Raw genomic sequence first — 27,457 nt, 5'->3', positions numbered from 1 at the left:
TCCACTCTTACGCCAACAGACTGAACAGCCTCGGCGGCAAATGTTATATTTAACGGTGCTGTAAAATCATTAACCATTAAATAAGCTCCAGGAGGCTCCAAATGTGCTCGTAAACTGTCTGCGTTTGTTTTTATCCTCGATTTTACAATGGAATCCTGTCTGGTAGCACACAACATTTAGCACACAGTATTTAGACAACGGTTTATGCAGATTCTTTGTAGCGTAAGACAGGACTTCATTTATCCCAAACCCAATCCTTGTGCCAGATATTCTTCAGAAAAATTATAGTAACATCAGAATAAAAGTAGTACCAATAGAAAAGCAACATAAGTATGAAACATTACTAAAAATAACTAAGGTAAAATAACACTGGAATAGATAAGTAATACGGACAATTATACTTATGTAGTGAAGTAATATTGCATTTGAAGGGTTAAGGTTTTATTATTATGTAAAATATGCATGGTGCAAAAGCAGACATTAGTCACATTGACCCGGTAATAGCAAATTTTTAAAATCAGATTATATTATTATTAATATCTTTGTATTTTGAACAATTAGTAATTCGGTTTTGGGTAAGGTTTCATAATAATGTGTATAAATACCAAAAATAAACGTGTTGTCCTTTTGGTATCTTGGTCTCAGTGATACGTGATTCTTCTTCGTCATTATACACGATCTTTGCTTCAGCCGCGTTAGATGATTGGCTGACAGTACAATTTAGCCGAGTGTCTCCGAATATAGCCGAAGGACGTCGGAATTTTGGTGACGATGGACCGCCCGCCCCTTCCCCCGCCCGGATTTCTCCGCTCGTCCTTCCCCCTGAACAGCTCCACTACCAGGCTGGAGTCTCCGGCAGCACGGCGCGTAACACAACAGACTGACAGCTGCGACTGACTCAAACCGAGGGGGGAAAGATGGAGCACAGAGGCGCCGACTTCAACATACTGTTAGCGACTGATTCGTACAAGGTAAGCTACAGGCGGAGGTTGGAGTCGGTGGGCGGGCTGGGAGGAGGGCAGCGGGGAGGAATGAAAATTGATAAAGTCAAGGTGGTTTCATCACCAGTCCCAAGGCCATCACTGGTGCTGTGTGTGGCCGGTCTCCGCTGGTTCACCGCAGGCCGAATGGGGCTGGAGGAGGAAGAGAGGACTGGAGGAGCGGAGACGGGGTACCAAATTCAGAAAGCGAGCATCCCTGTGTGAGCTAGCGAAGTCACGGCTAGCAGCGCTGATCGGCGCCAATCGTTCCCCGGCTTTGCTAGTCACAGCTAGCCGAATTAGCTAGCTAGCTCACAGTGAGCGCAGGAGGGAGATAGAGGGGCTTGATATAAAAAAAAGCTAGTATTAGCCTCTAGCTAGCAAGTGCTGCTGTAGATGTCCCGGTGAACGGCACATGGGGCAAAGACTGAGTCACATCAGCCAGGTGTAGCGTTAGTTAGCATAGATCTAACTGCGAACACTAAGCATGACTTACGAGAAATCAAAACTGAAAGTTAAAATGAGACCGAGACCATCTGCTCCTAGCTACCTGGGTCAAAAGTCTTGCATTGAATTCACACCCTCGGGGCCTATGTACGATGTTTCACAATTAAATACAGGCTTTTGAGCACTGGAGTCAAGGGATGTGTAACAACAAGCTAATTAGAAGTGTAAACAGAAGAAATGCACTTGCTGTAATGTTTTATCGCATGTAGCAAGTGGTTGCCGGGACTGTTGCCAGACCAGTTGCCGTGTCGAGCAGTCATGTGACAGCATCCAGTGATGCTGATGGTGGGACAGAAAGAAAGAAAAGGGAGGTAGTTGTGGAAACCAGCAAAGCCTGACTTTTAAAGACAAATTACACATAACTAAGACTGAGATCATATGTAACTGGACTGTTGACTTTTAATTATTAGCGTTAAGGAAGCAGCAGTAATAAGCTTATTTATAACAATCAATGGTGTATTTAAGAGGCCGCTATAATAAAATAAACTACAAATATTGTTCTTCCATTCCTATAAAATGCTACACAAAGCCAAATGACCTCATGCAGCCTTTTCTTTTTTCTGCTGTTATGATAAACTCGTTATCACATCACTTTATTGACTATTATTTGTTCTTTGATACGGTAATTATTGAGACAATCAGATGTATTTTGATGTAAAGCTAGTATGTTTTACTTGCCAGCACATGCCTATTGTACATGAATATTAATAATGAGTTTTATCGTGTTGAAAGGCCAAACTGGATTGAAGAAGGTATGGATTAATCCTGTATTTATATACTATACTGCTTAACAGAGAGCCCTACAAGTATATTTTAATGAACCTGTGTCTGCTAATGCATTCTTTTTGATTCCCAGCCAGGCGTAGAGAGTGTGTGAGGTTTTTTGACTGAGGTCTTTTCACATATATCTGTATTCATATTTATGACAGCTGCATTATCATGTAATGGAGCTGCTCATGCAGAGCATAAATCTAGCCAAGAATACTCCAAGAACATTCCCATAAAATCTCCTTAAAGGGTAAAGATAGTCTTTTACTTATGTATTTTTAGTTTAACAGAGTAACTGTTTTGTACTTGGGATTTCACCTCAAGGATATTGGTTTATATGTTCCCAAGGCACAGTAAGAATTCTGGTTTCTGTTTCTTTGAAAAGACTAGTTTTGGTTTCAGTTTTGCATTTTTCCGATTGTGAACAGCCAATACTATGAGCTGTGAGCACATCAGTGATGTTGATAGCGCTGCTGATTAGTCATAAGTGGTTGTGGAGTGAGGTGATTAATGAAAAGGAGTTCACAAGGAACCAAAAACCAGCTGGATGAAAAGTGCAAATTTATTGCCCAAGCTGTTAGTGTTGCCTCACCGCAAGTCATAACTTCAGTTTCATTTTGGCACACAGATACAGTCTAAGCTGTAACTTAACAAATAACTTAAAAAATAAGATAAATCTTTGTTGCTTCATCAAATTAAATCAACTGTCATGCATCTTAACTGACTTGTGCTAAAAAATTTCGTCAAACTATGAAAATCAGTCCTGATACAACAGATTTTAGTTTTAAAGCTATTTTTTGTTTAACTGAAGTGTGTCAACTTAATTTAAAGTAATCAGAATTTTCTTATTAGTTTAGTGCAATAGAAAAAAACAAAGTAAATCATTATAGAAGCATATTTGATAATATCATTTCAGAATTAGGCATGCATGACTAAAGCGAGCAGCTACAACGTCCGACTGATTTTAAAATTGTCGAATCACTTTTTAAACCCCAAAACAGTAGAATTTAGTTGATAGCAGGTAACAGTTTCCCTTTAAAGACAGTAGGATTTTCTTGCATTTTTTTTTTTATCTCCCGGTAATTATTTTCATTGTGTTAAGCATCTTTTCCCAAAATGCTTCTTAAGTGTTTCACTCGGCAAACAGAAAAGTTTGCAGTTGTTTCTTGTGGTGACAAGGCATGAGCACGTCCAATGTCATCCAGGGAAAATGTCTTTCTAGTCAAATCAGTGTAGTTAAAAGCTCAAGTGATGCAGCAGGCGTTTGCTATAATAACAGTAAAGTCGACTCGGATCGAATTTCGTGTTTCTTCTTTGCCAGGCAACTTGCTTTGACTTTGCTCCGCTCGGCTAAAATTAGCATTATTGTCCCTTTCAGTCACGCAAAAGGTAAACATTTGTCCGACCTCTTACATAGTGTGCTAAATTCACAAATGCCGCCACATCTGTCTCTATCGCGTGTTTGGGTGCACGGTGTTGTTTCATTAAAAGCGGCTCATGTGTGTTTATCTTGTCTGTGCGTGACTGCGTGATGACCTTTGTAAAGAGAGAAGGTGTATTGCCGGGAAAACGCTTGACAGACTCGCGGCCCGAGCGAAGGCATCACACTTTGTTCGCAGGACATACAACAAACTGCACCTGAATGCCTTTGTCTTTTGTCTGTTTGAATTGAGAACAGGAGCTCTGCCCCAAAGCCAAGCTCGCCTATTGTCTGGAAACACACACACATGCACACATGGCCCATTGTTAAAGTGAATATCTGTCAGATTTAAACGTACTACAGGGTGGAGGTGTACAGTACGTCATTGTTTACACAGATTTTTAAAGGAATACGCCACACAAGTTGTTTGCCACATGACTGCGTTTACGTGACATGACATTTTTTCTGATCCTTAAATCCAGAGAGAATTACAGTGAGCAAGTAGGTAATGGTTCAGGGTTTAGTGGGAAGAAAGCATTTTCAAATAGCGGGACCGACTACAAAGAGGGTTGAACTGGTGACATTTATGTAGTGGGATGGTCCCTTTCAGCATTGTACTCAACAATACTGTACTGCTCCTGCTGCTGGCTTTAGATGTGGTGATATTTGTAAAGCGTTTTAGTACCTGGAAATGTTGTTTCTGGTGGCAGAGTTAGGGTTCCTTTGTGTCCACGAATGTCTCCTGGTCAGTCTTCAATATGCAGCAAAGGAATAACCTGCTGTTTAAAGTGGCAAACTGGCTTTACTTGAACGTGCAATACCCATATGGGAAATTGTCTTTGTCAGTTTCTCTCTATTAGTTTTATAATGCAGGCAAAAGGAGGAAGTTGGTTTAATATTTCAGTAGTTTTCACAGAAACCATGTCGGCACCAGATAACAAACCGCGACGACGCCTTCTTTTGTGTGACCATCGATCCACAACCCAAAGATAATGAAATTATGATCATGTGTAGCAAGGAAGGATTATTAAATCCTGCCTTTTAAAGAAGCTACAACCTCCAAAGATTTGGCTTTTTTTTTTATGTACGACTGAAAGGACTATTTTACTGTCAGAATGCACTGACTGATGAACCGTCCCGATAGAGCCGACATAAACTCCTCGTTGATGTAAAAATATTGATTTGTGACTGAAATGTGCAGACATCCATTATAATAAAATCTATGTTTTATAATCAAATACATGTTTCCGTTTTATTAGCTGATAGCTGGTAACTCGTTATATGGTTATATTGGTGGATAACTGGATAATATTGTTGGGTGATAATGGAAAGGTACTTGTGATTTTAAAACGGTGTTTATGTGTATACATCGGCATGTGTGCCAGCGAATTCACACACACGTGGTCTGGCCCAGTGTCATGTTGAGTGTCTCGACTCTATTTTGAGTCCTCAAAAGCCCAGAGGAAAGGACACAGTCAGGGGTCAAAGAAACCGAGTAGTTCATTGACATTTATCTGTTCTGTACAAACTGTGAGTGAGGAGCTGTTTTGTTGCTCCCTGCATGTATAAAAATCTTGTTGTGATCTTGCCCCTTTTGGAGAACATTGCAGGTAATTAAACGTGACCTTTATGAATTTACAGTGGGAGTTTTTTTTCTCCCAAGGTCGTAGCCAAACGAAGATGTTGGTAAATGTTTCCGTTACCCTGGAGGGGAAATGTTTCAACACTTCATGCTTTCTCAAGAACTGACAAACACTTGTATTCTTTCTGGCTTAATAATAGGGGCACATTGACATGAGTTTTTCATGCCCAATGCTCATTATAAGTCATCAAGAAGAGCAAGAACTGATGTTTGGAGGAAAAATACAACACAAATTCAGTTGAAATGTGTTCATTTTGGGTTTGAATGATGTTTATATTAAAAGAAAATATATACTTTAATATTAATATGCTATTACCTGTGCATTTTTTAACAAATATATTTTATTAAGAGTCACTTAAAAAAAATAAAGATACCAATAATCTGAAAAATGCAGAATAATGAGCTAATGATTGGTGAACTTGCAGTTTGTACAGTACAGGTTTAACTAGTCCAGACCAGTAGTCTGTGGTGACTAATGTTGGCTAATGGCAGCAAACTTTGGTTAGATGTTAAAGTAAATTGCCTGATGTAATGACTGTTCATTAGTTGTGCTATGTTTTAGCATTTCAGACTATCCCATAATAATTTGTCGTGGCTACGGTTGCCTAAAGACAGCCTATTAAGCCGCAGCAGAGTCCTGCGTCGTCTTCATCTCTTCAACTCCATGATGGACGAGTTCAGTGGATACTGTGGTACTGCGATGAGGGTTAAATCCTCAAATGCCCCAGTGTACTCTGTGGAAATCCCTGCAATCATTTTGGATTTAATTGATGGTCAGACGGCTGCCAGCTGACATCGTGTCTTCTCTTTTTTTTTTTTTGTGAGAGAGTGTATCTTAAAGGTACACTCACACTCAACATGCTTGGACATGTCTCCAACTGTTTACCGGATTGCACAATCCTTATTTGAAATTTCCTGGCACCAGTCAGACTGCAGCAGTTCTGTAGAAACTTACACAAAACTCCAAACTGGCATTTTCTGAATAATAATAGAGAACGTGGTTGTGTGGGGAAACATTTGACACGTCTCACCCTGATTGTGACATTTTAAGGCTGGATTTTCTGCTGTGATGCAGTAGACTGATTAATGGCTCTTTTGTCCAACCGGATTGTTTGCTGTAATCATAGATAAAACACCACGGTGGCTGCACACCATAAACTTCAGGTTATGACCTCGAATAGATCTCTACACCGAGTTCTTCATTTCTGTGGAAGAAAATGTGATTTTCTGTTTGAAAATCGTTTAGTCGTACCTCTGCCCTCCCAAAATTGCCCAGCAATCAAACAAAAATGAATACGTGGGATGTTTGGTTGGACTTTGTGTGCACGAAGTAATTTGAAAACCAGACTTGCAGTGTTATTTTAAAGGCGTTTCAGCACTTGTGTCAGACGTTTCGTCAGTTCCACAATTCTGGGTTTTTACGCTGTGCATTGTGAAACTTGATGAGTGCATAGCAAGTTCAACTACTCCTGTTTAGCAACACCAAAATACCACTAGACCAGGCGAGAACTAACCGAGACGTCACCCGTTGGTTTCAACGCCGAGAAAATGAAGCCCGGATTTTGCTACTTCCTGGTCGCCATTTTGGATTTTTTGGAGCCAGTGACGTAAAAATCGTCATCAAACAGACTGGACCGGAGAGCAACTAGGGGCAGGACCAGTCTATGGGCGGGGCAGACTGAGAGCTGAAGACTCTTAGCCTAGCCATGCTAGACCCAAGTTTCTGACGGCACAAGGGTCTAGGGAAGCTCGACAGGGAGGGAGGCGGGCTTAAAGGTTGTCTGTCAAATCCCTCTGCAGCAATTGGGTAGGTATACAACCAATCAACGCAACGAATAGGCTGACGTAGTTCCTAGAGCACCGGCGGATTGTGGCTAAGTCCCATTAGCTTCCCAACCAGCGGAGCCGCGGAGCCAACTGGTATATTAAGGATTTGTCATATCCCGTCGGCATAAGTCCAAATACGTCTTTCTTCTCAATGAAACACTTCAGTGCCGTCCTTTGTTTATCTTTCAAGTTGAATTTTAGCTTCAAATCTTTAAGGGCTGTGGCCAAAGCCGAGTCGAAAGATAACTGTTTATTGTGCGCCGGTTGTTTCTGTCAGAATCGTCACGCCTCTGTCGTCACTTCGTTACGCCCGCCTTCTGACTCTACACTTCATGGTGATTGGTCCGGCCAGTTTTAGGAGAATCCAGCCTCGAGCCTTATGGAGGGTAACTAGACCCACCCTGGCAGAGAATTAAATTCGTTGCCGTGGGTTGTCTAGCGCGGCTAGGCTAGAAGACTGTCTTTATCCTGCCCACATTTTACCGTGGAGGCTTCTGTTGCTGCTTTCGGAATAAAAGGATCTGTCAATCATTTCAGACAAGACTGTCTATCAAGTATAGCCACGCCTCCTGGCTCTGCCAACTTTAACGATTTATTTAAAATTCAGTATTGATTTATTTTAAGATCGGCCACCTGATCTCTCATTTTGACCATGAAAACTAACGGGAAAAAATCCTGAGCTGTAGAAAATCAGTCTATCAAATTTTATTTTTTCTGGTGATGAATTGGGGTCTATGGAACAAAAGCTTTTTGGAGGCAACCCTAGCGGACGGCGTGATATTGCAAGTTTTTGACACTTCCGGGTGGGCTTCATTTTTGGAGCCAGATGCTACACGTCCATCTTTATATACAGTCTATGCACTAGACCTGCATGACTGAAAATATCCCCTGTGCACCCCAAATCCAACCTTTTACTGATTTATGTACACTACAGGCCAAAAGTTTGGAAGCAATTTGCACACAAAAGAGATCAGTTTCATTGGCATACTTCGCAGTAAAATAAACTTTATTATTCTATAAAGAGTCACTCATCAGAATACATTTTTATTGTGATTATCGAGTATTTGTATCTGCACTCTTGTTTCTTTACTCAGCTGTTTCTTTCTAGCCATTTCTGTGGTAGTTATAGAGATATGTTGAGATTTATTAGGATTTTTGTATGCAGATTCTCAAAAGTCGAAGAGCTAAAGTGAATAATACAAACTGTAATTTGTTTCTTACTTTTGCACTGAAATTCTCTTGCAAACCTTCTCAATTCTAAAACTAATCGCTTCTTTCCTTTGTTAACATTTATTCATAAATTGCCTGGTAGCATCAGTGTATACCTAATTTGAGGAAATTGGTGCGTAATAATGAAAGCAAAGTCTGATTATGCTGTAAATACATCCCAAAATCCATAGAAATCATACTGTTTTTTATTGTTTTTACGTTCCTAAGAAAGACATGGTGAACAGAAACTTGAAGTTCCTTCCAAGCTTTTGTCCTGTGATGTATGTTAAAAAGTGTATGCACAAGTTTTGTAACTTACTCAGTAATTATGCATTTTTTAGCCTCCTGACCAGCTAATAAATGAGGCTCACGGTGGACATTGCAAGCTCAGTTCCTTTCATACTTCGAGGTAAAGGCAGATCAGTGAGGGCACAGTCAAGATTATGACTTTGCTCATTAATCACGATGCTGGGAATAGTGGGTACGTCGATGAGAGTTGCTTATTGTGGAGCTAAACAGGTCATGGAAGGCACCAGCCAACTTTTTCCACTTTTAGGCTGAGTCTGCATCTTAGCAATGTGATGCTGTCTTATTTCACGATGTCAGTGTTATACATTTCTCTGAGTCAGCTGCGTGTTTATTACATCGTTCTTTTTGTCTTGTGTTCTGTCTCGGCAGGTAACACATTACAAACAGTATCCCCCCAACACGAGTAAAGTGTACTCCTACTTCGAGTGCCGCGAGAAAAGGACAGATCCCACCAAAAGCCGAAAAGTCAAATATGACAAAACCGTCTTTTACGGCCTACAGTACATCCTCCACAAATACCTAAAAGGTAAGTTTTGATTGACAGTTGCATTATGCTATGTAGATTAGAAGTCACCTCTAACCCAGTGAGGTTGTATCGGCTGCCAGACTGCATGACTTTGCAGCTTGGCCACCTACTTCACTATCATTTGTGTCAATAAAAGCTTTACAAATCAAATAAGGGGTAGCATTCCAATACCTGGATGGCATAACTTTTGCTTTTATTAACGAAATGAGCTTTGTACGTGACAGTACGACCTCTAAATCAAAAGATTTTTTTAGCCGAGATAAGTAAACCGGAAGTACACAGAGCTAAAAAGTCAACACTCCAAACTTTTCACATCCTTTTGTGAGACTTTATTAGTCTCTGTGGGAGCTCTGAATCCTTTGGCTCTTCCCTGTTCAGCGCAGGGTCAGCGAGCAGGGTCAGAATGCCTTAAGCTATTCAAGGTTCATTGCATTGCTCAAGGACACTTCAGCGGGGTGGGTGCTAGCTATTAAGGCCCACAGCAACAGTTCTTGTATTCCCTTAAAAAGCCACAAGGTTACAGTGTGCTTCGTATTGATTAGACCGTACAGAGCCCCAAACAAAGAAACCAGTGTCGGGAAGGGAAAAAACGTAAACAAGAACAAACTGTAACTAAGACCAAATGTACTGCACACGAAATCGTCTCTGTCCTAATTAACTGGAGCCGGTGAAGGTTTTGATGTTCACGTTACTTGATGTCAATCCTGAGAGAGCAGGAGAGACAGAGAAGAAAGGAGTCGAAAGAATGCATCTTTCTCTCCGGTCTCTTAAGAGGATTTCATGGTGTGGTAGCCGAGGTGCGGGGGAAGAGTGCCAGGGAGAACAGGGAGAGCCGAGACAAAAGCACAGCTGCTCTTTCACTGTCTGAAGGAGAAAGGCCAGCTGTCTGCGCAAAGCATCCCTCGCAGCTCAGTGATCAGGCCACTATTAGAGATATGTCCCTGATCCGTGGACTTACAGAAGCTCAAGTGTGCTTCATCATTTTCTGGACAAAGGCGAGAGTCAAAGTGATAGTGAATGCAGAACTTTTGTTAACCAAAATCTTATTAGGCATAATAGACAGAGTTTTAGCTTTTATAGTGTTACATTTTTTTTTTAAAAATCCTGATTTATCAAGTACTTCTGGCTTTTAATGAACAAAGTTAGTTACACTTTTGAAAAATGTTAATAGACAGTGTGTAAAAAAATGCAGATTTTCAGATACCGTCTTACTGTTTTTGCATTCTTCCAGAAAGTCAGCTGAAAAAATAGCATGAAGTAGCTTAGCATAAAGTCTAGAACCAGAGGAAAACAATGTGATAAGCCTTTATTAATCCCACAGTGGAGAAATTTGCAGTGTTACAGCAGCAAAGGGGATAGTAACACTGCAAATTTCCCCACTGAGGGAGTACAGACAGGAACATGGTGTTACTCTACTTATATAACCTTCAGCAGGAACTCAAATACATGAATTTCCACCTATATTCGCATATGCTTTTCCCACTTGCGGATTCCATGGTCTAGAAAGTAGACAAGCCTAAGATGAGTTAGTCGACAAATTGGACAAAGGTGCTTTGTCTCTGTCCACAGGAAGCCTCTAATTAAATTACAGTCGTAGACAGTAGAGTACCACCTTTGTGTCTTCCAGTATGTTCCTCCAACATCTCACTCTGCATCTTCTTCTGCTTTCTTCTCCGTCCTACTTCCCCAACTCCTCCCTTCCTGCTCCTTCCTCCCCTCCAGGAAAGGTAGTGACTCCAGAGAAGATTCAGGAAGCAAAGGAGGTATACAGAGAACACTTCCAGGATGATGTTTTTAATGAGAAGGGGTGGACTTACATTTTGGAGGTAAGCTGAAAATGCCTAAAAATACACTTTTTATTTTGTCCTGGCGATGCCTTGCAGTTGAACAGAACAGTTTTTATACATATTTATGAGTACATTCCATGAGGGTTAGAGTCACTGGGGGTTTTCTGAGCAGGAAGCTGGAGGTTATCAGCAGGTATGAGAGTATACATATACACATGTGCCGGTACATGCTAATGTTTGAACAGGAAACATTCTGAAGGCTTCAGGTTTGTCTCAAACATCCACAGGGCATACAGTGTGTTATTAGAAAGCAGGACAAACTTGCCATTTCATTACAGGCAGACTTACTTTGTCGGATGAGTTTACAACAACTTTTGATGAATTAAAACTTATCAGCAAAAGAGTGAAGTGCTGCCAAGAATACACAAAACAGATGTATAAACATTTCTCGGGACGTTGTGATGGTTTAAAGTGTATATGCTTAATAAAAAAGAACATTTTCTTGATGTTTACTTAAAGCGTGCATCAAAAATAATGAAATTCTGTAACAATTCTGCACTGTTTTCCGTAAACGCACAGGACACACCTAGTAAAACTCTGAGGATACAAGTCAGATTAGTCACTTATTAATGAATTACAGTTGATTTATGCGTCCAAAAAAACGCTCATACTTTTTGTCTAGTTATTGAGGTACAGTTTCAGCACCTTGGAGAGAGCACAGCTCTCTGTACTGACGAAGTATTTTCTCGAGTGAGTAGAAGCGTTAATAACATCTGATTTATCGTCGCTCATCTCTCTGTCATCTCTTGTCACATTGCTTAATCAGCTCTCACTCTGGTAGCATTCTTTCTTTTTGCAAATCGCTGTATTTCATGTTAATAATCATTAAAACCAGCGATCACAAGGCCCACTTCCAGCTTACAAATGTCGCTCAGCTTTTGTTGGCGGCATGTATCTGCTTGTCATTAGTGTGAAGTGCCTCAGAAATTCAGAAAATATACTTCACACCAGGTTTACAGTGTGCATATTTTGCATAATTTCAGTGAATCTCCAGGTTGCACCAGGTGTGACATGTTTATTTATACATCTGAAGTTCCGGGAACTGTGTTACTGCCAAATGTGTCCCTTTTTAATCACCTTTTGAAGTAATTCAATTAAAAATAAAAATGACAGCTCTCTGTACGAGCAGCAGAGAAGATACTTTGACAATGCTAATGTGATTTCAGCTGAGATATTTGCGCTTCTTTCTTGCATTTACAGAAATACAACGGACACCTGCCCATCGAAATTAAAGCAGTTCCAGAGGGGAGCGTCATTCCTCGTGGCAATGTTTTGTTCACAGTGGAGAGCACGGACCCTGAATGCTACTGGCTCACCAACTGGGTGGAGGTAGGTTTGTTTTGTTTGTTCAGAATAGACAGAGGGACGGGACGCTTCCCTCAGGGTCCAAACATGATATGTATTATTCAGTTAGCCTCTCTCTGGGCTTGAGGTGTTATTTTTCTGTGTGTAATCTAAAGCAAAACGCTCTATTTTGACCATTCCTCTTTTTTAATTCAGTCTCCTGCTGCTTTTTAAAGTGCTGTGTTAAATCACCAGACCACTATCAGTTGTGTATTAGCTCTATCATGTTAAAAGCCTTTATAAATCTCTTACCCAGAGGCCCCTCATATAGCTGTTAAAATTTTATGTGCCCCTCACATTGCTACTAAAACTACTCTGCGAGGCATATCAGTGAGATTTAATGATTACCTTAATTTGATTATTGATTAAAGACACAAGATATATGCAACATTTATACCCTATTTATTACGGCGGTGAGTTAATCGTTATATAAAAACTATTAAGTTTTTTAGCTTTGGCAGCGTGCCCGGTGATGCCTCTTACCGCTTCCTAAATCTGAGTGAATTACATCCCTGTCGTGGCTTATTGCCTAATTGCTGATTAGATATGTGCTGGAACTGCAGCAAAGTGATTCATACAAGTTCAAAAGTACAAAAGGCAGAGAGTCGGGTGGCCTAAAGATGTGAGACGATAATTCAAGTCCTCATTCAACCCCCTTGTCTCTGGATTGTATATTAACAGAGTAGAAAGTGTTTGTCAGCTGTATTCGTTCAGTATTTTAATTTACTTACAGACACAACGGGGACATGAGGTTCATCTGTGAATGATTTAATTCCCAGCCTTACGTGTTTTGATGAGTTATTAATTAGCCAGTGCTGTATGGTTGGCGTTGCACATGAGTTGTGATATTTCTGACACCAACACCTAACTGTTGGATGAAAAGTTTCTCTAAATTAACAGCTCAGCAATTCTGGAAAATGCACTAATTAATCTTCTCGCTGATGGTTAGATGAGCGTATTGATTAACTGATAAAGGCACGGCCACTACTGGGTGTTTGAAGCAACTATAAAAAGATATTTTACAGTGTAGCAGCAAACTTTATGCTCCAGAATGACTGTTCACTTCACTGGAAATGGAATGTTAATAAATAGCTTTTTCAAAATGTCTTAACCAAAATAATACTGTTGCCTCCATAATGCTGAGTCAAGACTTTGCCATAAACATTCAGGAGAAACTTGCTACATATCTAGTGAAAAAACAGTCTTTTAAAATTTAGCTTTTCTTAATTGAATTGCTCAGTTTATAGAAGGTATCAAACTGTTAATTCTGATTAATTTATACATGTAATGTTAACATTGGTTGGACTCCTCTTGTTCAGTCTGTTTCTGTTGTTTTTACCTCTATGTACAGCACTTTGACTGAAAGCGCTTTATAAATACATTTATTGTTATTATAATGTATATGAGCTTTGATGCTAACACATTAGCCTCCACCCAACTCAGAAGCTGTGAAGCCATTTTATATGTTTTCAAATGAGTTTATCAGACAACATATATGCCAACACCAACACACTGGGTTCTTCTCCTGATACCATGTCTGTTCATAATAACACTACAGCAGGCAGCATAAAGACAGGAGGATAGTGAAAGCGCTAGACTGAGTCTGTATGAAGGGAAATCCACCTCTTAGCCATTTCCAAACACATTATATATAAATAGTTGTAGTAATTGTATTACCTTTTGGCAAAGGAAGGCTGCCTGTTTCCTCCTGTTTCCAATTTTAGTGCTAAGCTAAACAGCTATAGCTTCATGTTCACCACAAAGATATGAGAGCAGTATCAATATTTTCAGCAATATTTTCTCAGCAGATTGAGCAATCCCTTCCTGTAATCATTCTGTTATGTTGGCAGAGATTTCAAGTGATCTAGTGAGTGATTGTCTCATCATATTTAAAACATACAAGCATGTGTTTTGTATTTCTAAATCCACAGCAGAATTGAAGTAGATCTGATTCTGGAAGTTCTTCGTGCCATATTTTATGACACTGAGCTAATCCACAGTGTGACTCGGTCCCCGAGATCAGAAACATTTCATGAACTTAATGCTGCATGAACAGACCGCCTGCAGTGACTCGGCAGAGCTAAATTCATTTACCGTGAGCAATATCTTCACTCTGGCTGTCTCGAGCCGCTGCCTTTCACTCACGCTGCTTCTATTTCTCTTTCACCGTGTCGGCCCCATTCACAAATATCATGTTTGGCTGCTCCCACAGATTAATCATGCAGGGATTTCTTAGAATATGATTAAACAGACACAATATGCTTTTGTTTTCTCTTATGGATGCAAAAGAAAGCAGTCTGATTACATTTGGACCAACAATGATGCATATTTTCTATTATCGTGCGCTGTATAATGGCAAATTCAGGAATGTAATAGTGCTTTTACATAGGTCACCCACAGCTGAGAGCACTGTGGCAAAACACATACACACACTGTTCTGATAAATTTGGTTACACTACACACACACACACACGCACACACGCTACACCCCTCGTGTGTTGCCGTGCCTGATAAAAATACACACAAACACACATGCACACACACACAGGGTCATTCTTCATGGCTGATGTAAAATTAGCGTCGAGCCCGGTGTCCTTGGGCTGCGTCATTTACTCAACCTCCATTTCTCTCCGTCCCCTTTGCTCCCACTGTCCTTTCTTCCTGTTAATCATCCTCCTCTCTTTGTCACATCGTTTTATCATTCCACTCCCTATCGCTTTCTTTTTTCGCTTTCTATTCCTATCACCTTCCTCATTCCCCTTCTCGCTTGTTGCTTATCTCCCTCCATTTTGTTCTGGGACATTGACAGAGAAGTTATGCTGGCACATGTGTGTGTGTGTGTGTTTGTGTGTGTGTGTTTTTGTGTGCTTGTGCGTGCACATTCCTGCTTGGTGTTGTTTTTGCTGAACTGCTGCCTGGTTTTACTGGCATTATCGCTTACAAACTGTCTCACAATAGCTGGAATCGCATAAAGAAATGCTGCAATCACCTTAATTCAGCTCCTATATTGAGCTAAACAGAAATGCACAATTGCAGATCAGAAGTGCAGAGTGTTAATCTGCATTCAAACACTCATAGTGTTAAATGTCACATACATGTATCATGAAAAGATCCACATGTAGATAAGATGGAGGGAATATTTCTCTTTTTATGTGAGGATTAGTTTGAGTTGTAGACCTTAGAACATTTTGGCAGTTTTATACCTTCTGTCACCCCCTTCAAAGGGCCGTTTAAGGGTTGACGTTGGACATGACTGGAGGGTAAAGGTTAGAACTAGGTTAAGGTAAAGCTCCAGAGAATGCACAAAGACAGCCACACAAACACACACGTGTGCACTTTGGCCTTGCTCTGGCAGTCACATGAATCCATTTTATGGTTTATATTTTGATTAGTCTAAGGAGGCATGTGACCAGCTGAGGGCTGTGGGGTGGAAACACACTGTATAGTGTTAGCAGGCAAAGCCGACGAGGAATCAGAGCTGGACGTTTGCGCAGATTAGATTTTTCTCCCTCATTTTTCTTTTAAATCACTGTAGGGGACGGGACACAGCCCTGCGTCCTGGTGTTTTGAATTTTAGTCATGCATGCTCTCTTTGTCTGCCGTTAATGAGGTTTGACACACATTGCACAGCACTTAGTGGTCATTGCTAATGTATTATACAAACACAGCTTCATATGTGTTGTTAAAAATAGAGAACAGTGTGTAATTGCATGATATTAGCTTGATCTTGTTGGATGACTCGGTATTAACCATATTAGATTAGATTTCTCTTTCTAGGAAGTTCAGTGATTGGTGGCATTGTGATTATTGAGTTTTTGCTGTTTTTAATATCCCTCTAATGATGTGTGCTTTGACAAACTGAGTTTTGAAAATGCAATTAAAAACACAACTATGTAGTGCTTCGAAGGAGACAAACACACACACAGTGTCTGTGCTTCATGGAAACTGTGTATTCATTCAATTTCCCAGGTTTTTATGAGCACAGATAAGCCGCTTGTTTTTATTTGAAATCTATGACTCTGGTCCAGACGCATTGAGGAATGTAGTTTTCTCAGAATTAGTCTTTTGTGAATGAGCAAGCTGCTTTGATTCCACTGAGCCTGTTAGTTTGGGCTTTTAGTACCAGTTGACTATTCCCAAAGCGGAGCGTTGGACCAGACGCTCACCGGTCTGTACAGCGCGGCAACTAATAGTTTTTGTCATTTTAGAAATGTGAGTAGCGCTGACACGGAAATGTTTGCTTGCTTTGGAAATGATGCAGTTTTCTTGTTTGACGAGCTTATCACCAGGGCTGGTGGCAAATTAGAAGAAGTGACCCTGAATGAACTGAACTAAACTAAACCTTTTTTTTTTTTTCCCGTCAGACCATCCTGGTTCAGATCTGGTATCCCATCACTGTGGCGACCAACTCCAGAGAGCAGAAGAAGATCCTGGCCAAGTACCTCCTCGAGACCTCTGGAAACTTGGAGGGATTAGAGTATAAGCTACATGACTTCGGCTACAGAGGCGTGTCCTCACAAGAGGTATGAAGCAAATTAAAGAATCAGCCTCATTAGCCAAGTATGTGCACACAGATAAGCACTCTGTGTGTAGGTGCTCTTCTTTGTCCTGTCATTGAGAGGCTTATACACAGTCCCATAAACCCTCCCTGTAGATTAGACACAAAAACATCTCATTTTTTTGTACATGCAAGCTGACATAGTACACTGGAGTTATATACATATTTATAGAATTCCTTTAGCCCTTTGAACCCCAAGCAGTTTCAGAGCAGTTTACTCACTGATGGTTTATTTTATTTAGGCAATAAAAAAGCCCTGTACCTCAATGGAAACAGTAGAAGGGTTAGTAGTAGGGAGAACTCAAAAATGTCACAAATCACAATTTTTTCCACATTTTTCCAAGCTTCTGTTGGTGTTGGGGAAAAATTGTGACTACATACTGGAGATACATTGACATTTTTAATGTGTCTCCTCTCTGCTATGTGTAAACACAACCTACAGTTCAGCTGAAAAGTCCCTTAATTTCTGTCACATGATTGTTGGTCTCAGCTGAGTCAGTAATGGTCATGCAGCTGCACCGAGGGGCGCAGCTTTTTTTATTGTTTTTTTACAGAGTCTGGTTAGAGGAAACTAGTTAGTTTTGGCAATTTATTTTAGATGGGAATGTAGAATGAAGTGAGTAAAAGTGAAATATCAGAAGTTTAAGCCTAGATTTGGTTGAGTTTCAAATATCCACACAGACAAGCAGTTCAGTGACCAGTGGAATGTGGGTCTCTGAAAAATAGTGTAACTTTGGTGATTTTAAAAAAAGAGAGAGAGAATACCATGCCCTTCAGAAGCACTGGCAGGTTTTGAAATTCAGAGGGTCAAACAACTCAGCAGCATACTTGAAACATATGGAAAGTTTAGTGTAAAACTATTTTTCTGATACACATTTAAAATACTTCCAGCTCAAGGTCCATGTACTGGCATTCATTCATTCATTCATTCATCTATTTATTTTCCAGAACACAGTATACAGTCTTAGATCATTGACAGAGAATGTGGTGTTTAACCCTGTAAATCCCACTGCTGCAAAAATACAATGTTTGTTTATATGTGTGTGTGTGTGTGTGTGTGTGTGTGTGTGTGTGTGTGTGTGTGTGTGTGTGTGTGTGTGTGTGTGTGTGTGTGTGTGTGTGTGTGTGTGTGTGTGTGTGTGTGTGTGTGTGTGTGTGTGTGTGTGTGTGTGTGTGTGTGTGTGTGTGTGTGTGTAAGGAAAAAATGAGCAAACAAATAAAAATATCACAAAAATATAACAAAAAATGAGTTGTATATGGTGTATTTTTTATTTTTAAAAATAAAAATGTAAAAATTAATCATATATAATTTATTTTCATTTTTTTTTCTTTTGCTCATTTTTTATATATTTGGATTTACATATTTATATACATGTATATCTTTTTTTTTTCTATGTTTGGCTCTTATAGGGTTAATTCTGAAATGGCCTTGCAGGCTTTTGAGACAAAGTTAACAATCCTGAATACAAAAATTAAACTTATATATATATATATATATATATATATATATATATATATATATATATATATATATATATATATATATATATATATATATATATATATTTTAACATCAGTACAATATAGCATGTCAGGTTTTTGCTTAGCTATTTTATGGTACAGTGGCATTGTGAAATTATCATGTTTTGTGAAGAACATGTGGCTTTTTGCCGCTGTTTTAAACAAATCATGGCCTATAACCTCTCCAATCCTTTTCCTCGTTCACAGACTGCAGGCATCGGAGCCTCCGCCCATCTCGTCAACTTCAAGGGCACAGACACGGTCGCTGGCATTGGAGTTATTAAGAAATACTACGGCACCAAGGACCCAGTGCCGGGCTTCTCAGTCCCTGCTGCTGAGCACAGGTAGACACACATACACTCCTATTTTCAAGCCTTTATTTATTTAATATGTGGCCTACTTTTCTGGTGTTACCTGACAGTTTTCAGAGTGATGTAGGGCAGCAGTTCACCACCTGCTTTGCTTATTAGAAAGTAGTACAAGACCTCCAAGTCCTGATGGATGTCTGCCAGAGTGCCCCACACTCCTTTCAAGGGACTTCTAAGGTCTGCAGAAACTTTAAGCATTACATGTCGCCCGGAGAGGCTAAATCCCTGTGCGCAGTGTTAATTATCAGCATAAGCCACGTATTCACATATTCCCAGAGAGGACAGGGTTACAGATTCTCCACTTCAGATCCACGTTCGGATGCCAACTTTTTCATCCGCAAGCCAAACAGATTTTCAGAGTAGAAAACGTGCTCCAAATAACGGCTAATTATCTGCCAAAGCTGTTGATGTAGGGATTTTATCAGCCAGAGTGAGAATTTCCTCAGCATTTTGGCTGAGGTTGGTGTTAATTTGCTACCCCTGATTAGAGCTTGTCCGGCCTCGAACTCATCATCCGGTGCGTCTGTTTCATTTCCTTGAATGAGACCGTGATTGGCTTGAGGTGAGGGGTTTTTATGCTGGCGGCTGCTCACATGTCGCTCACATGTCCTCGCTGGTAGTTGATGGCGCTGATCCATTTGTCCTCAACACACACTCGTAATTCTCTCTTTCTGTTTTGCTCTCCTGCACACATGCCGCATCCTCGCCACCAGGGCAGTTACTGCTGCTCCAGCGCACCCTTCTTCCCTGCACCGGTGCATTGTGGGATGGTGGCAGGAGTTGTCATAGCAACTGTTATGTAATGCCCCCCCCCTAAATTGGTTTCGTTTCTACCTCAGAGGGGAGGAGTCGCAGTGAAATTCCACTTTGATTTCAACGTTTAGGGAAGAGAGAGAGAGAAAGGGGGAGGGCTGACTTTAAAGAAAAGGCACGTCACCTTCAAGACTCTTGTGTGCAAAACTTTGAGTCTCCTTCAATGGAACGAAAATGCCCTATGAAGCAAAATAAAACACTTTTACTACTGTCTGGACAGACAAGGTAGTAGTTAATAGAAACTGCAAAGAGACTGTTGTTGCATCAAAAGGACAAATTTACAGCAAATCTGTCTCTGAGTTTATTTTATTCTTGATAAATGGTCTGTATTTATATAGCGCTTTACTATACCTGCAAGGTACCCAAAGCACTTTACATGATACATCACATTCACCCATTCACACACACTGATGGTGGAAGCTGCCATGCAAGGCGCTAACCACGACCCCATCAGGAGCAATTCGGGGTTAGGTGTCTTGCTCAGGGACACCTCGAACACGACGGGGTGAGGATCGAACCGGCAACCCTTCGGTTGCAAGACAGCCACTCTACCCACTGAGCCATGCTGCCCCTGCTGGATTGCTTAATTTTACTGTGTATGCTACAATATTCTGTTCAGTAGCAGGTCCAATTGAACCAAAGAAAAATTCTAGATACTTTAATGTTATTGGAGATGTGACAGGAGACTGAGATCCAGCATAACTGCTGCAACTATGTTCAGAGCCATTTTTAATTTAGAAGAACTTTCAGGAAACTGGAATAATTCAGTTGCATTCACCCGTATATTTGTAAGGAAGATATTTTAAAACAGAGAAGGCGCTAATCTGACGGGTGATTCGTGTGGAAAAAATACAGAATGATCATCGTAAGCAGCATTAAATTGAGCAAACCTGGTGTAAAATACGTTGATCTGAGCTGACAGTTCACTTTAGAGTACCGACTCTCATATTATGCCCACATACATGAGACCTGACCTGCATGTTTTCATTAGCCTCATATTATCACACAACATAAACGAAGCCCTGCTTGGCTGCTCATCTAACAGTAACTATCAGATGGCTAAAATGTTAAGGTACATTCCAGTGTCCGTCCGTCCGTCCGTCTGTCCGTTCGTTGCTTGAAGGAAACCTTCCACAGATTCGTGGATTTTGTGTCTCATGTCTCTGCCTCATTATGTAAACCCAGACTGACTCCCGGATGCTGGGATCAGAGTTCTCTCGGGGCCACGACCATCTGTTGCAGGGCTCCTTCTTCTTTATGTTACTGGAGGTCTTTCTCTGTGAATATGAATGAATTAGGGAATGATCAGATGCTTTCCTTATGCTACAAGGTGATTTAGAACAGTCTGCAGTGCCTGCAATGTCAGCATTATACTGCACATATATTACATGGATGTAGTAAACAATACAGCTTTTCCCCAATTGCGACTAATCATTTCAGCTCTACAGAAGAGGACTCTTTGCACCATTATTTCAGTTTCTTACTCTAAGTCTAATGTTTTACCTAAAATACATGTGATATCTACACCAACAGAAACAAAACCTGTTTAAGCTTTTAGATTGGTTCTGGGCTTGTCCCAGACTAAAACCTGGAGTGCACTGCCCTCTCCTGGACAATCTGTGGTATTATTACTTGGTCATTCTCTTGTGATGCTTTTCTTCAGCCTTATTTTGTGAGAGAACACTACACCCAACTCTTACATTTTTCCCCCAACATTATTTTGCTCTTTTCACATCCTCCTGCCTTCCTAAAGTTTAAAAAGTTCAAAATACGACTTTAACGTCTTAGTTGCAATTAATTAATTGCAGAAAAAAACACGTTAAAAAAAACACAATGCATAGTCAGTGCACAAGAAAGTTTGGTGACTCATGAAGACAGACGAGACCGCATTGAACTTGGTAGGCGTAAAATTTTCTTTGAAAAAAAAAAACTTCCTGATGGCAGCTTGGATAACAGTGTGGCTGTATGTAAACTGTGCCGCAAAATTGTCTCATAACTGCAGCTCTCCAAGCCAACGGCATCACCTCAGTGTAAAACATGTTGCTGTTAGCACCAGAGCTAACGTTAGCTACGACAGTCCTGGTACGAGCTAACGGTGTTGCCATCCCACAATAGACCGCTTTAGAAGAAACTGAAAGTGCTTGAGTTTACAAAAAGCCTTAAAATGTTGAATATAATCGCTATAATTGCATTTTGACTTTGCAGTAAGCTGTGAATGTAGCAGACAGATGAAAAATGCAGATAAATAGAAATGAAACAAGCATTTTTGTTGTTTAAGTTCAAGTATGTGTCTATTCATCGATTCAGTCGTCAACCAACATTTACTTGAACTGAAAAACTTATTATACCGAGTATTGCTATTTGTCGTGATCAATTAATTACAAAGCCGATTTTTTTTTTTTTTTTTAATCACGTCCCATCACTAGTTCAAAGTCTAGGTTTGTTTTAAATTTACACTTCTCTGCTGCATTTTCTATCTCCTATCGCTTCACTGCATGTCTATGTTCTTCCTGTTTTCTTCTTTCATTTCCTCTGAGGAAATAGTAGGAGACTTGCATTTTCAGGTTTGTTTTTTTATCATGTATAATTTAGAAAATCTAAACTTGCCCTGCTGTTGTCTCTGCAGCACCATCACAGCGTGGGGCAAGGACCATGAAAAAGACGCCTTTGAGCACATCATCAAGCAGTTCCCCAGCGTCCCTGTATCCATAGTCAGCGACAGCTACGACATCTACAACGCCTGCGAGAAGATTTGGGGAGAAGACCTACGAGGGCTGATAGAAACACGCAGCGCAGACGCTCCGCTGGTTGTTCGACCGGACTCAGGAAACCCGCTCGATACCGTTCTGAAGGTGCAACAGCATGAGCAGTTTGTCTTTCTTCTAGAATCTCTAAACAACCCAGTAAACTGACCCTCACCTCTGTCCACACTCCTCTCTTCTTTTGCTGCTGCCAGGTTTTGGACATTCTGGGTAAGAAGTTTCCTACAGAGGAGAACTCTAAAGGTTTTAAGGTTCTCCCTCCTTACATCAGAGTCATACAAGGAGATGGAGTTGATATCAACACACTGCAAGAGGTATAAACACACAACAACCGGTTGTATCTCTCACCAGATGGTCGTAGTTTTGAGGCAGATTTGAGTGACAGGCTGACGAGCGTAAACAGCGAATTATGCACATTTTTCCACAGATAGTGGAGGGTATGAAGCAACACAAGTGGTCCATTGAGAACATTGCATTTGGATCAGGAGGCGCTCTGCTGCAGAAACTGACCAGGGATCTGCTCAACTGCTCCTTCAAATGCAGCTATGTGGTCACTAACGGACTGGGGGTGAGGACTGACATGCTACCGTGAAAAACTGTTCTTAAAAACACAGATGTTAGGTTTAGGAGTTTGTGATTTGAAATTGTCTTTCCGTTTAAATGTAATCTTGTTTCCTGTGCTGTGGCTCAGGTGAATGTGTTCAAGGATCCAGTGGCAGACCCCAACAAGAGGTCAAAGAAAGGTCGCCTGTCTCTACACCGGACACAGAGTGGAGACTTTGTCACCCTGGAGGAGGGCAAGGGAGACCTGGAGGAGTACGGCGTGGTGAGTTCAGCGCACACAACAGCAATCATAATAATAATAATGATACATTTTATTTGTAGACGTCTTTCTTGACACCCAAGGTCACTTTACAGGAAAAACAAATACAACAGAACAGATTAAAAAACCATACAAAAAGAAAGGGGCAGTTAGAGAGAATAAATAGTCTTGAACAGATGAGTTCTGAGTCTGGACAGCACACAAGCACTTTTGTACACTTCAATACTTTGTAGTCCAGTGCAAATAACTGAATTTCAACACTAACCTTCTCACATTTTTTGTTTCTTTTCTCTTTCTCCTCCTCCCCCCTACTCATTTTCCTATTTCCCTCCAGGACCTGTTGCACACAGTCTTCCAGAACGGGAAGATTGTGAAGACGTACACTTTTGACGAAGTCAGAGACAATGCTAAGCTCAAAGAGAGCGAGCTTGAAGAGCTGCTGCACTGAGTGCAGTCCTGCTAAACCCCCACATACTAGCCAAACCCCCTCAAAACAAACCCTCCTCTCCTTTCAGTCCTTCACCTTTTGGCCTCCAGTATCACCATAGAAAATGGAGGTAGTGTGCACTGCTAACAGAACCCACTTCCAAAGCCTGAGAACCTCTGAAAAGTTCCTTAAAATCCTGAGACTCCCTAAAAAAATTGATAGATTCACCCTCATTCCCAAAACGCTGTTTGTTGGTTCTCCATCGGAGTGGGGAATGAGAGATTTGGAAACACACACCTCAGATAAACGGCAGACATCTCATAAGTGTTAGAGGAGGAGGAAATGAAGGAGAAGGTATGGAAAGCAACAGAAATGACAGATGGGTAGAGGGAGTCGTCATGATGTTCAAACCTGCAGTCACATCTTTGTGCTGCTGCCCCAAATTCAACTTCAACACGTTGCACTGACCGAGCGTATCACAGTTTAATGATTGTGATTGGCTGGCTGCAGACGGGCGGCGTGTCGGCAGACTTTCTCATGCCGACAAAAGCAAAAGAGACGATTGTTGGTTGTTCTTTGTTTATTTTTTTTGGAATGAGCTTCTGGCGGCTGCATGCAGAGTGAACCCACGATGAGTCCAAGTCATCATGACAGAAAGAAAACACGAAGCCACACCCACACCAATGACTGTTCCCCCGTAATCTGTACAGATCTGTTTAGAAACCAGTACATGTCTGAATCTACTTAGCTTCGTCTTTTATGTGAAGGAAGAAAAATGATGATCGCCTTTTCTAGCGGCGCACCGATACCACTGGCAAACAGCAGTTTATATTTTTGCTTACAAGATCATGAATATGTAGACTGTAACTAAGGGTAATGAAGGAATTAATTTTCCTCAGATTTCTTGCTTAAATCAATAGTTATGGGCCAAATTATAAAAGGCCAGTATCTATCCAGTACTACCTGAATATTATGTACTCTTTTCCGCCAGCAAAAATGCTATCGGTGCATCTCTGAAGGTGTGTAAACGATCATCTGCTTGCCATTATGTTGCCCACGTCGCGTTCACATCATGAAGGTCCAATCCAGTTTAGTCGCACCAAGTAAAAGTTTGTCCATTCTCCATTTTGGCTTTTAAATGTTCGTTGAGTTTCAGATAGGTTTGATTAAATACGTGCACATTGTTCCAGCTTTTGTGATAAATCTCATTTTACTCTTTTTTTTTTTTTTCAATGTTTTCCGAGTCCTGAAGATTAGATTTTTCTATCAGTTTTTTTTTTTTTGTTGGCAGGGTTGGACCTTTATGATGACGAATGCTCAGTCTATGCCGTGTAAGACCAAGAGAAGATGTAAAAAAATAATCATAATAATACATCGCAGAAATCGTCTTCACTGGAATGAAGATGATATATGTGTTTATGAAAGATTACATACTGTGTGTGGCTCCTGGGTTGAAATGTGCGTTCAGTGTCGGTTCCGATGTGAGTGTGTGTTTGTGTGCATGTGTGCTGACATTTCCTTCCTTTTAAGGGACAGTGTAGTATTCCTTTATGCAAATGTGCTTGTTGATGGGGGGGAATAGAGAACACTCTTACTTTGCTGGCCTTTTATTCTGAGAGGAGACGCAGCGTTGTGGCAGACGGGTGGTGATGGAGGAGTGTGTCCTCTTTGGGGCGAAGTTTCTGACGCTAACCAACCGTGCATCAGCGTAGTTGCCGGTCAGCCCTTAGTATCACTGCCTTAACTCGTGAAGAGCAGAGAAGCTTTGAACAGCGGTGTTTCTGCCGGAGTGCGGCTGGTTTGAATTTATTGTCCACCTCTAAACGGGGTCCCGCTCGCTAATGCCTTTCTCTGAGTTAATTATCTTTCCATTCAGAGTGTCTTAGCGGAGCGTCGCTGCTGTTTTCCAGGTTGCGATGGGTCTCGGTGCTCAGTTGGCCTTTTCAGAGTGAAGGGACTTTTTCTGTCGTGGAGCTGGAGGGGAGTTAAAGGAGCTGGTGGCATCACAGGAGAGAGGATTTCCAGGCTGTAGAGGGCCGTTTTAAACATTCATGGCTAACAGAATCCATCATTGGTGTCACGCTTTTCATGCAGCGTTTGGGTTTATTTCTGTAATATTTGACATTCCTATTAGCCTCAGCTGTACTTTGTGTTTAGTAGAGCTGCTAAAATATACTGTTAATTTCATTTTGCTAATCATTTTGAGTTTGATTCCAGTTTCTTTCATTTTTATTTTTTATTTTTTTCAATCTCTATGGCAGTAAATTGAATATATTTGGACAAAACATGTTTGAGGATGTCATCTTGGGATGCTTGAAAGACTGATCACAATTTTCCCCCGTTTTCTGGCATTTTATAGGAGTGCAGTCTACACATACTAGCCAAACCCCACCACCAAAACAAACCCTTCTCTCCTTTCAGTCCTTCACTTTTTGGCCTCCAGTGTAACCCTAGAAAGCGGAGGTAGTGTGCACTGCTAATAGATGCCACTTAGAAAGCCCGAGAACCTCTGAAAATTTCCTTAAAATCCTGAGACTCCCTGAAAAATTGATAGAATTCACCCTCATTTTCCCCGTTTTCTGACATTTCATAGGTTGAACAGCTCATTCATTAATAGAAAAAATAATCAACAGATTAATATGCAACAAAAATAATCAGTTACACTCAACTTTGTGCTTAGTTTTCACTAGCAGATGTTGTTTTTGGCTAAACTACGCCATCACAGCTGCCATCTTAGCTGCCCTGCTTTGTTAAAACTTCTAAAACTCCTGCTGATCATTTATTCCCAGACTTCTGTTTCCTCCTGAGCAGCTTCGCTTTCTGCCTTTAGAGCCTCGGTGACTTGATTTTCAGGTTGAAGAGAACCCGTGATGCGGCTCGCCTCCTGTTTCTGTCCTCCAGCTCAGACCATCCTGTTAACGCCCGGTAAAGACCACAGCTGGTCAACTGAAACATCATCATTTCTTTCATTTTCCTTCTGTTCTTTTGCAAACTGTCGCTGCTGTCATCCGCCACGTCTTTTTGTTCTCCAACTGTTTCCAGTAACGACGCGGTAGTTCCTTTTCTTTTCCACTCATGGGGTGCATTTAGTAAAATTTTCATTTTACTATTTTGATACTGTCTCGGTTCTTACCTCAGAGAAATATTATTTTGTATGACAAAGGAGAAACAACAAAAAAAAAGCCAGAAATATTGCAGTAAATATCCTTATTTACAAACGATGCGGCCATACTGCCTTCTCACTTGTACATAAAACAAGTAGTTTGACTGAAAGCGGAGAGGGCAGGTTAGGGAGACGACCACACTAGATATTATTATTATTATTATTATTATTATTATTACTGTCAGAAAGACCATTTTTGTACCAACAGAAGAATATCCAAAACTGCTCGATTGACCTGGCAGTGTGACTGTTTCTTGTGACTGCCAAGCTTTTAGCTTCTGTGTGAGAGAGTGTGTGTGTGTAGTCCTGAGTGAATGCGTCGTGCGTATTGGATGAAAAAGTGTTTGTGAATACTTTTTTTTTCTCTTTATGTTGTTGTTGTTTTACTTGTATGTATATGTTGGTTGTTCCAAATTCTCTCCCAACACAACTGATATTTTAACGAACATAACTTGCTATATTGTCAACAAAACATTGATTAAAGATTCCACCCTGTCAGTTTGAAATCATTCATGTGGTTATTGTGTGTTTGCTTTTGGATTTATTATGAGACTGTTTCAGAAAATATTCTAAAACGGTGCACATTCAATCAAGCGATTAACCCTCGTGCTGTCCTGCTGGTCAAACTGACCTGGTTTAAAGT

At 40.7% G+C, this 27,457-nt stretch overlaps 1 protein-coding gene across 1 annotated transcript; it reads left to right on the top strand.

The window, feature by feature from the left end:
* The first annotated feature begins 792 nt into the window (after nt 1-792).
* On the top strand, nt 793-27,312 carry nampt1 (nicotinamide phosphoribosyltransferase 1). The gene is made up of 11 exons (XM_022202889.2): nt 793-971; nt 9,032-9,188; nt 10,911-11,014; nt 12,236-12,364; nt 16,744-16,902; nt 18,666-18,802; nt 22,266-22,491; nt 22,596-22,715; nt 22,829-22,969; nt 23,093-23,227; nt 23,559-27,312. Exons 1-11 carry the CDS (start codon nt 918-920, stop codon nt 23,670-23,672), a joined length of 1,476 nt encoding a protein of 491 aa, XP_022058581.2. The 5' UTR covers nt 793-917; the 3' UTR covers nt 23,673-27,312.
* The last annotated feature ends 145 nt before the right edge of the window (nt 27,313-27,457 follow it).

Source organism: Acanthochromis polyacanthus, chromosome 1 (assembly GCF_021347895.1).
Source record: "Acanthochromis polyacanthus isolate Apoly-LR-REF ecotype Palm Island chromosome 1, KAUST_Apoly_ChrSc, whole genome shotgun sequence".
In the NCBI taxonomy this organism is placed as follows: Eukaryota; Metazoa; Chordata; class Actinopteri; family Pomacentridae; genus Acanthochromis; species Acanthochromis polyacanthus.
This window is presented reverse-complemented; position numbering and strand designations above follow the sequence as displayed.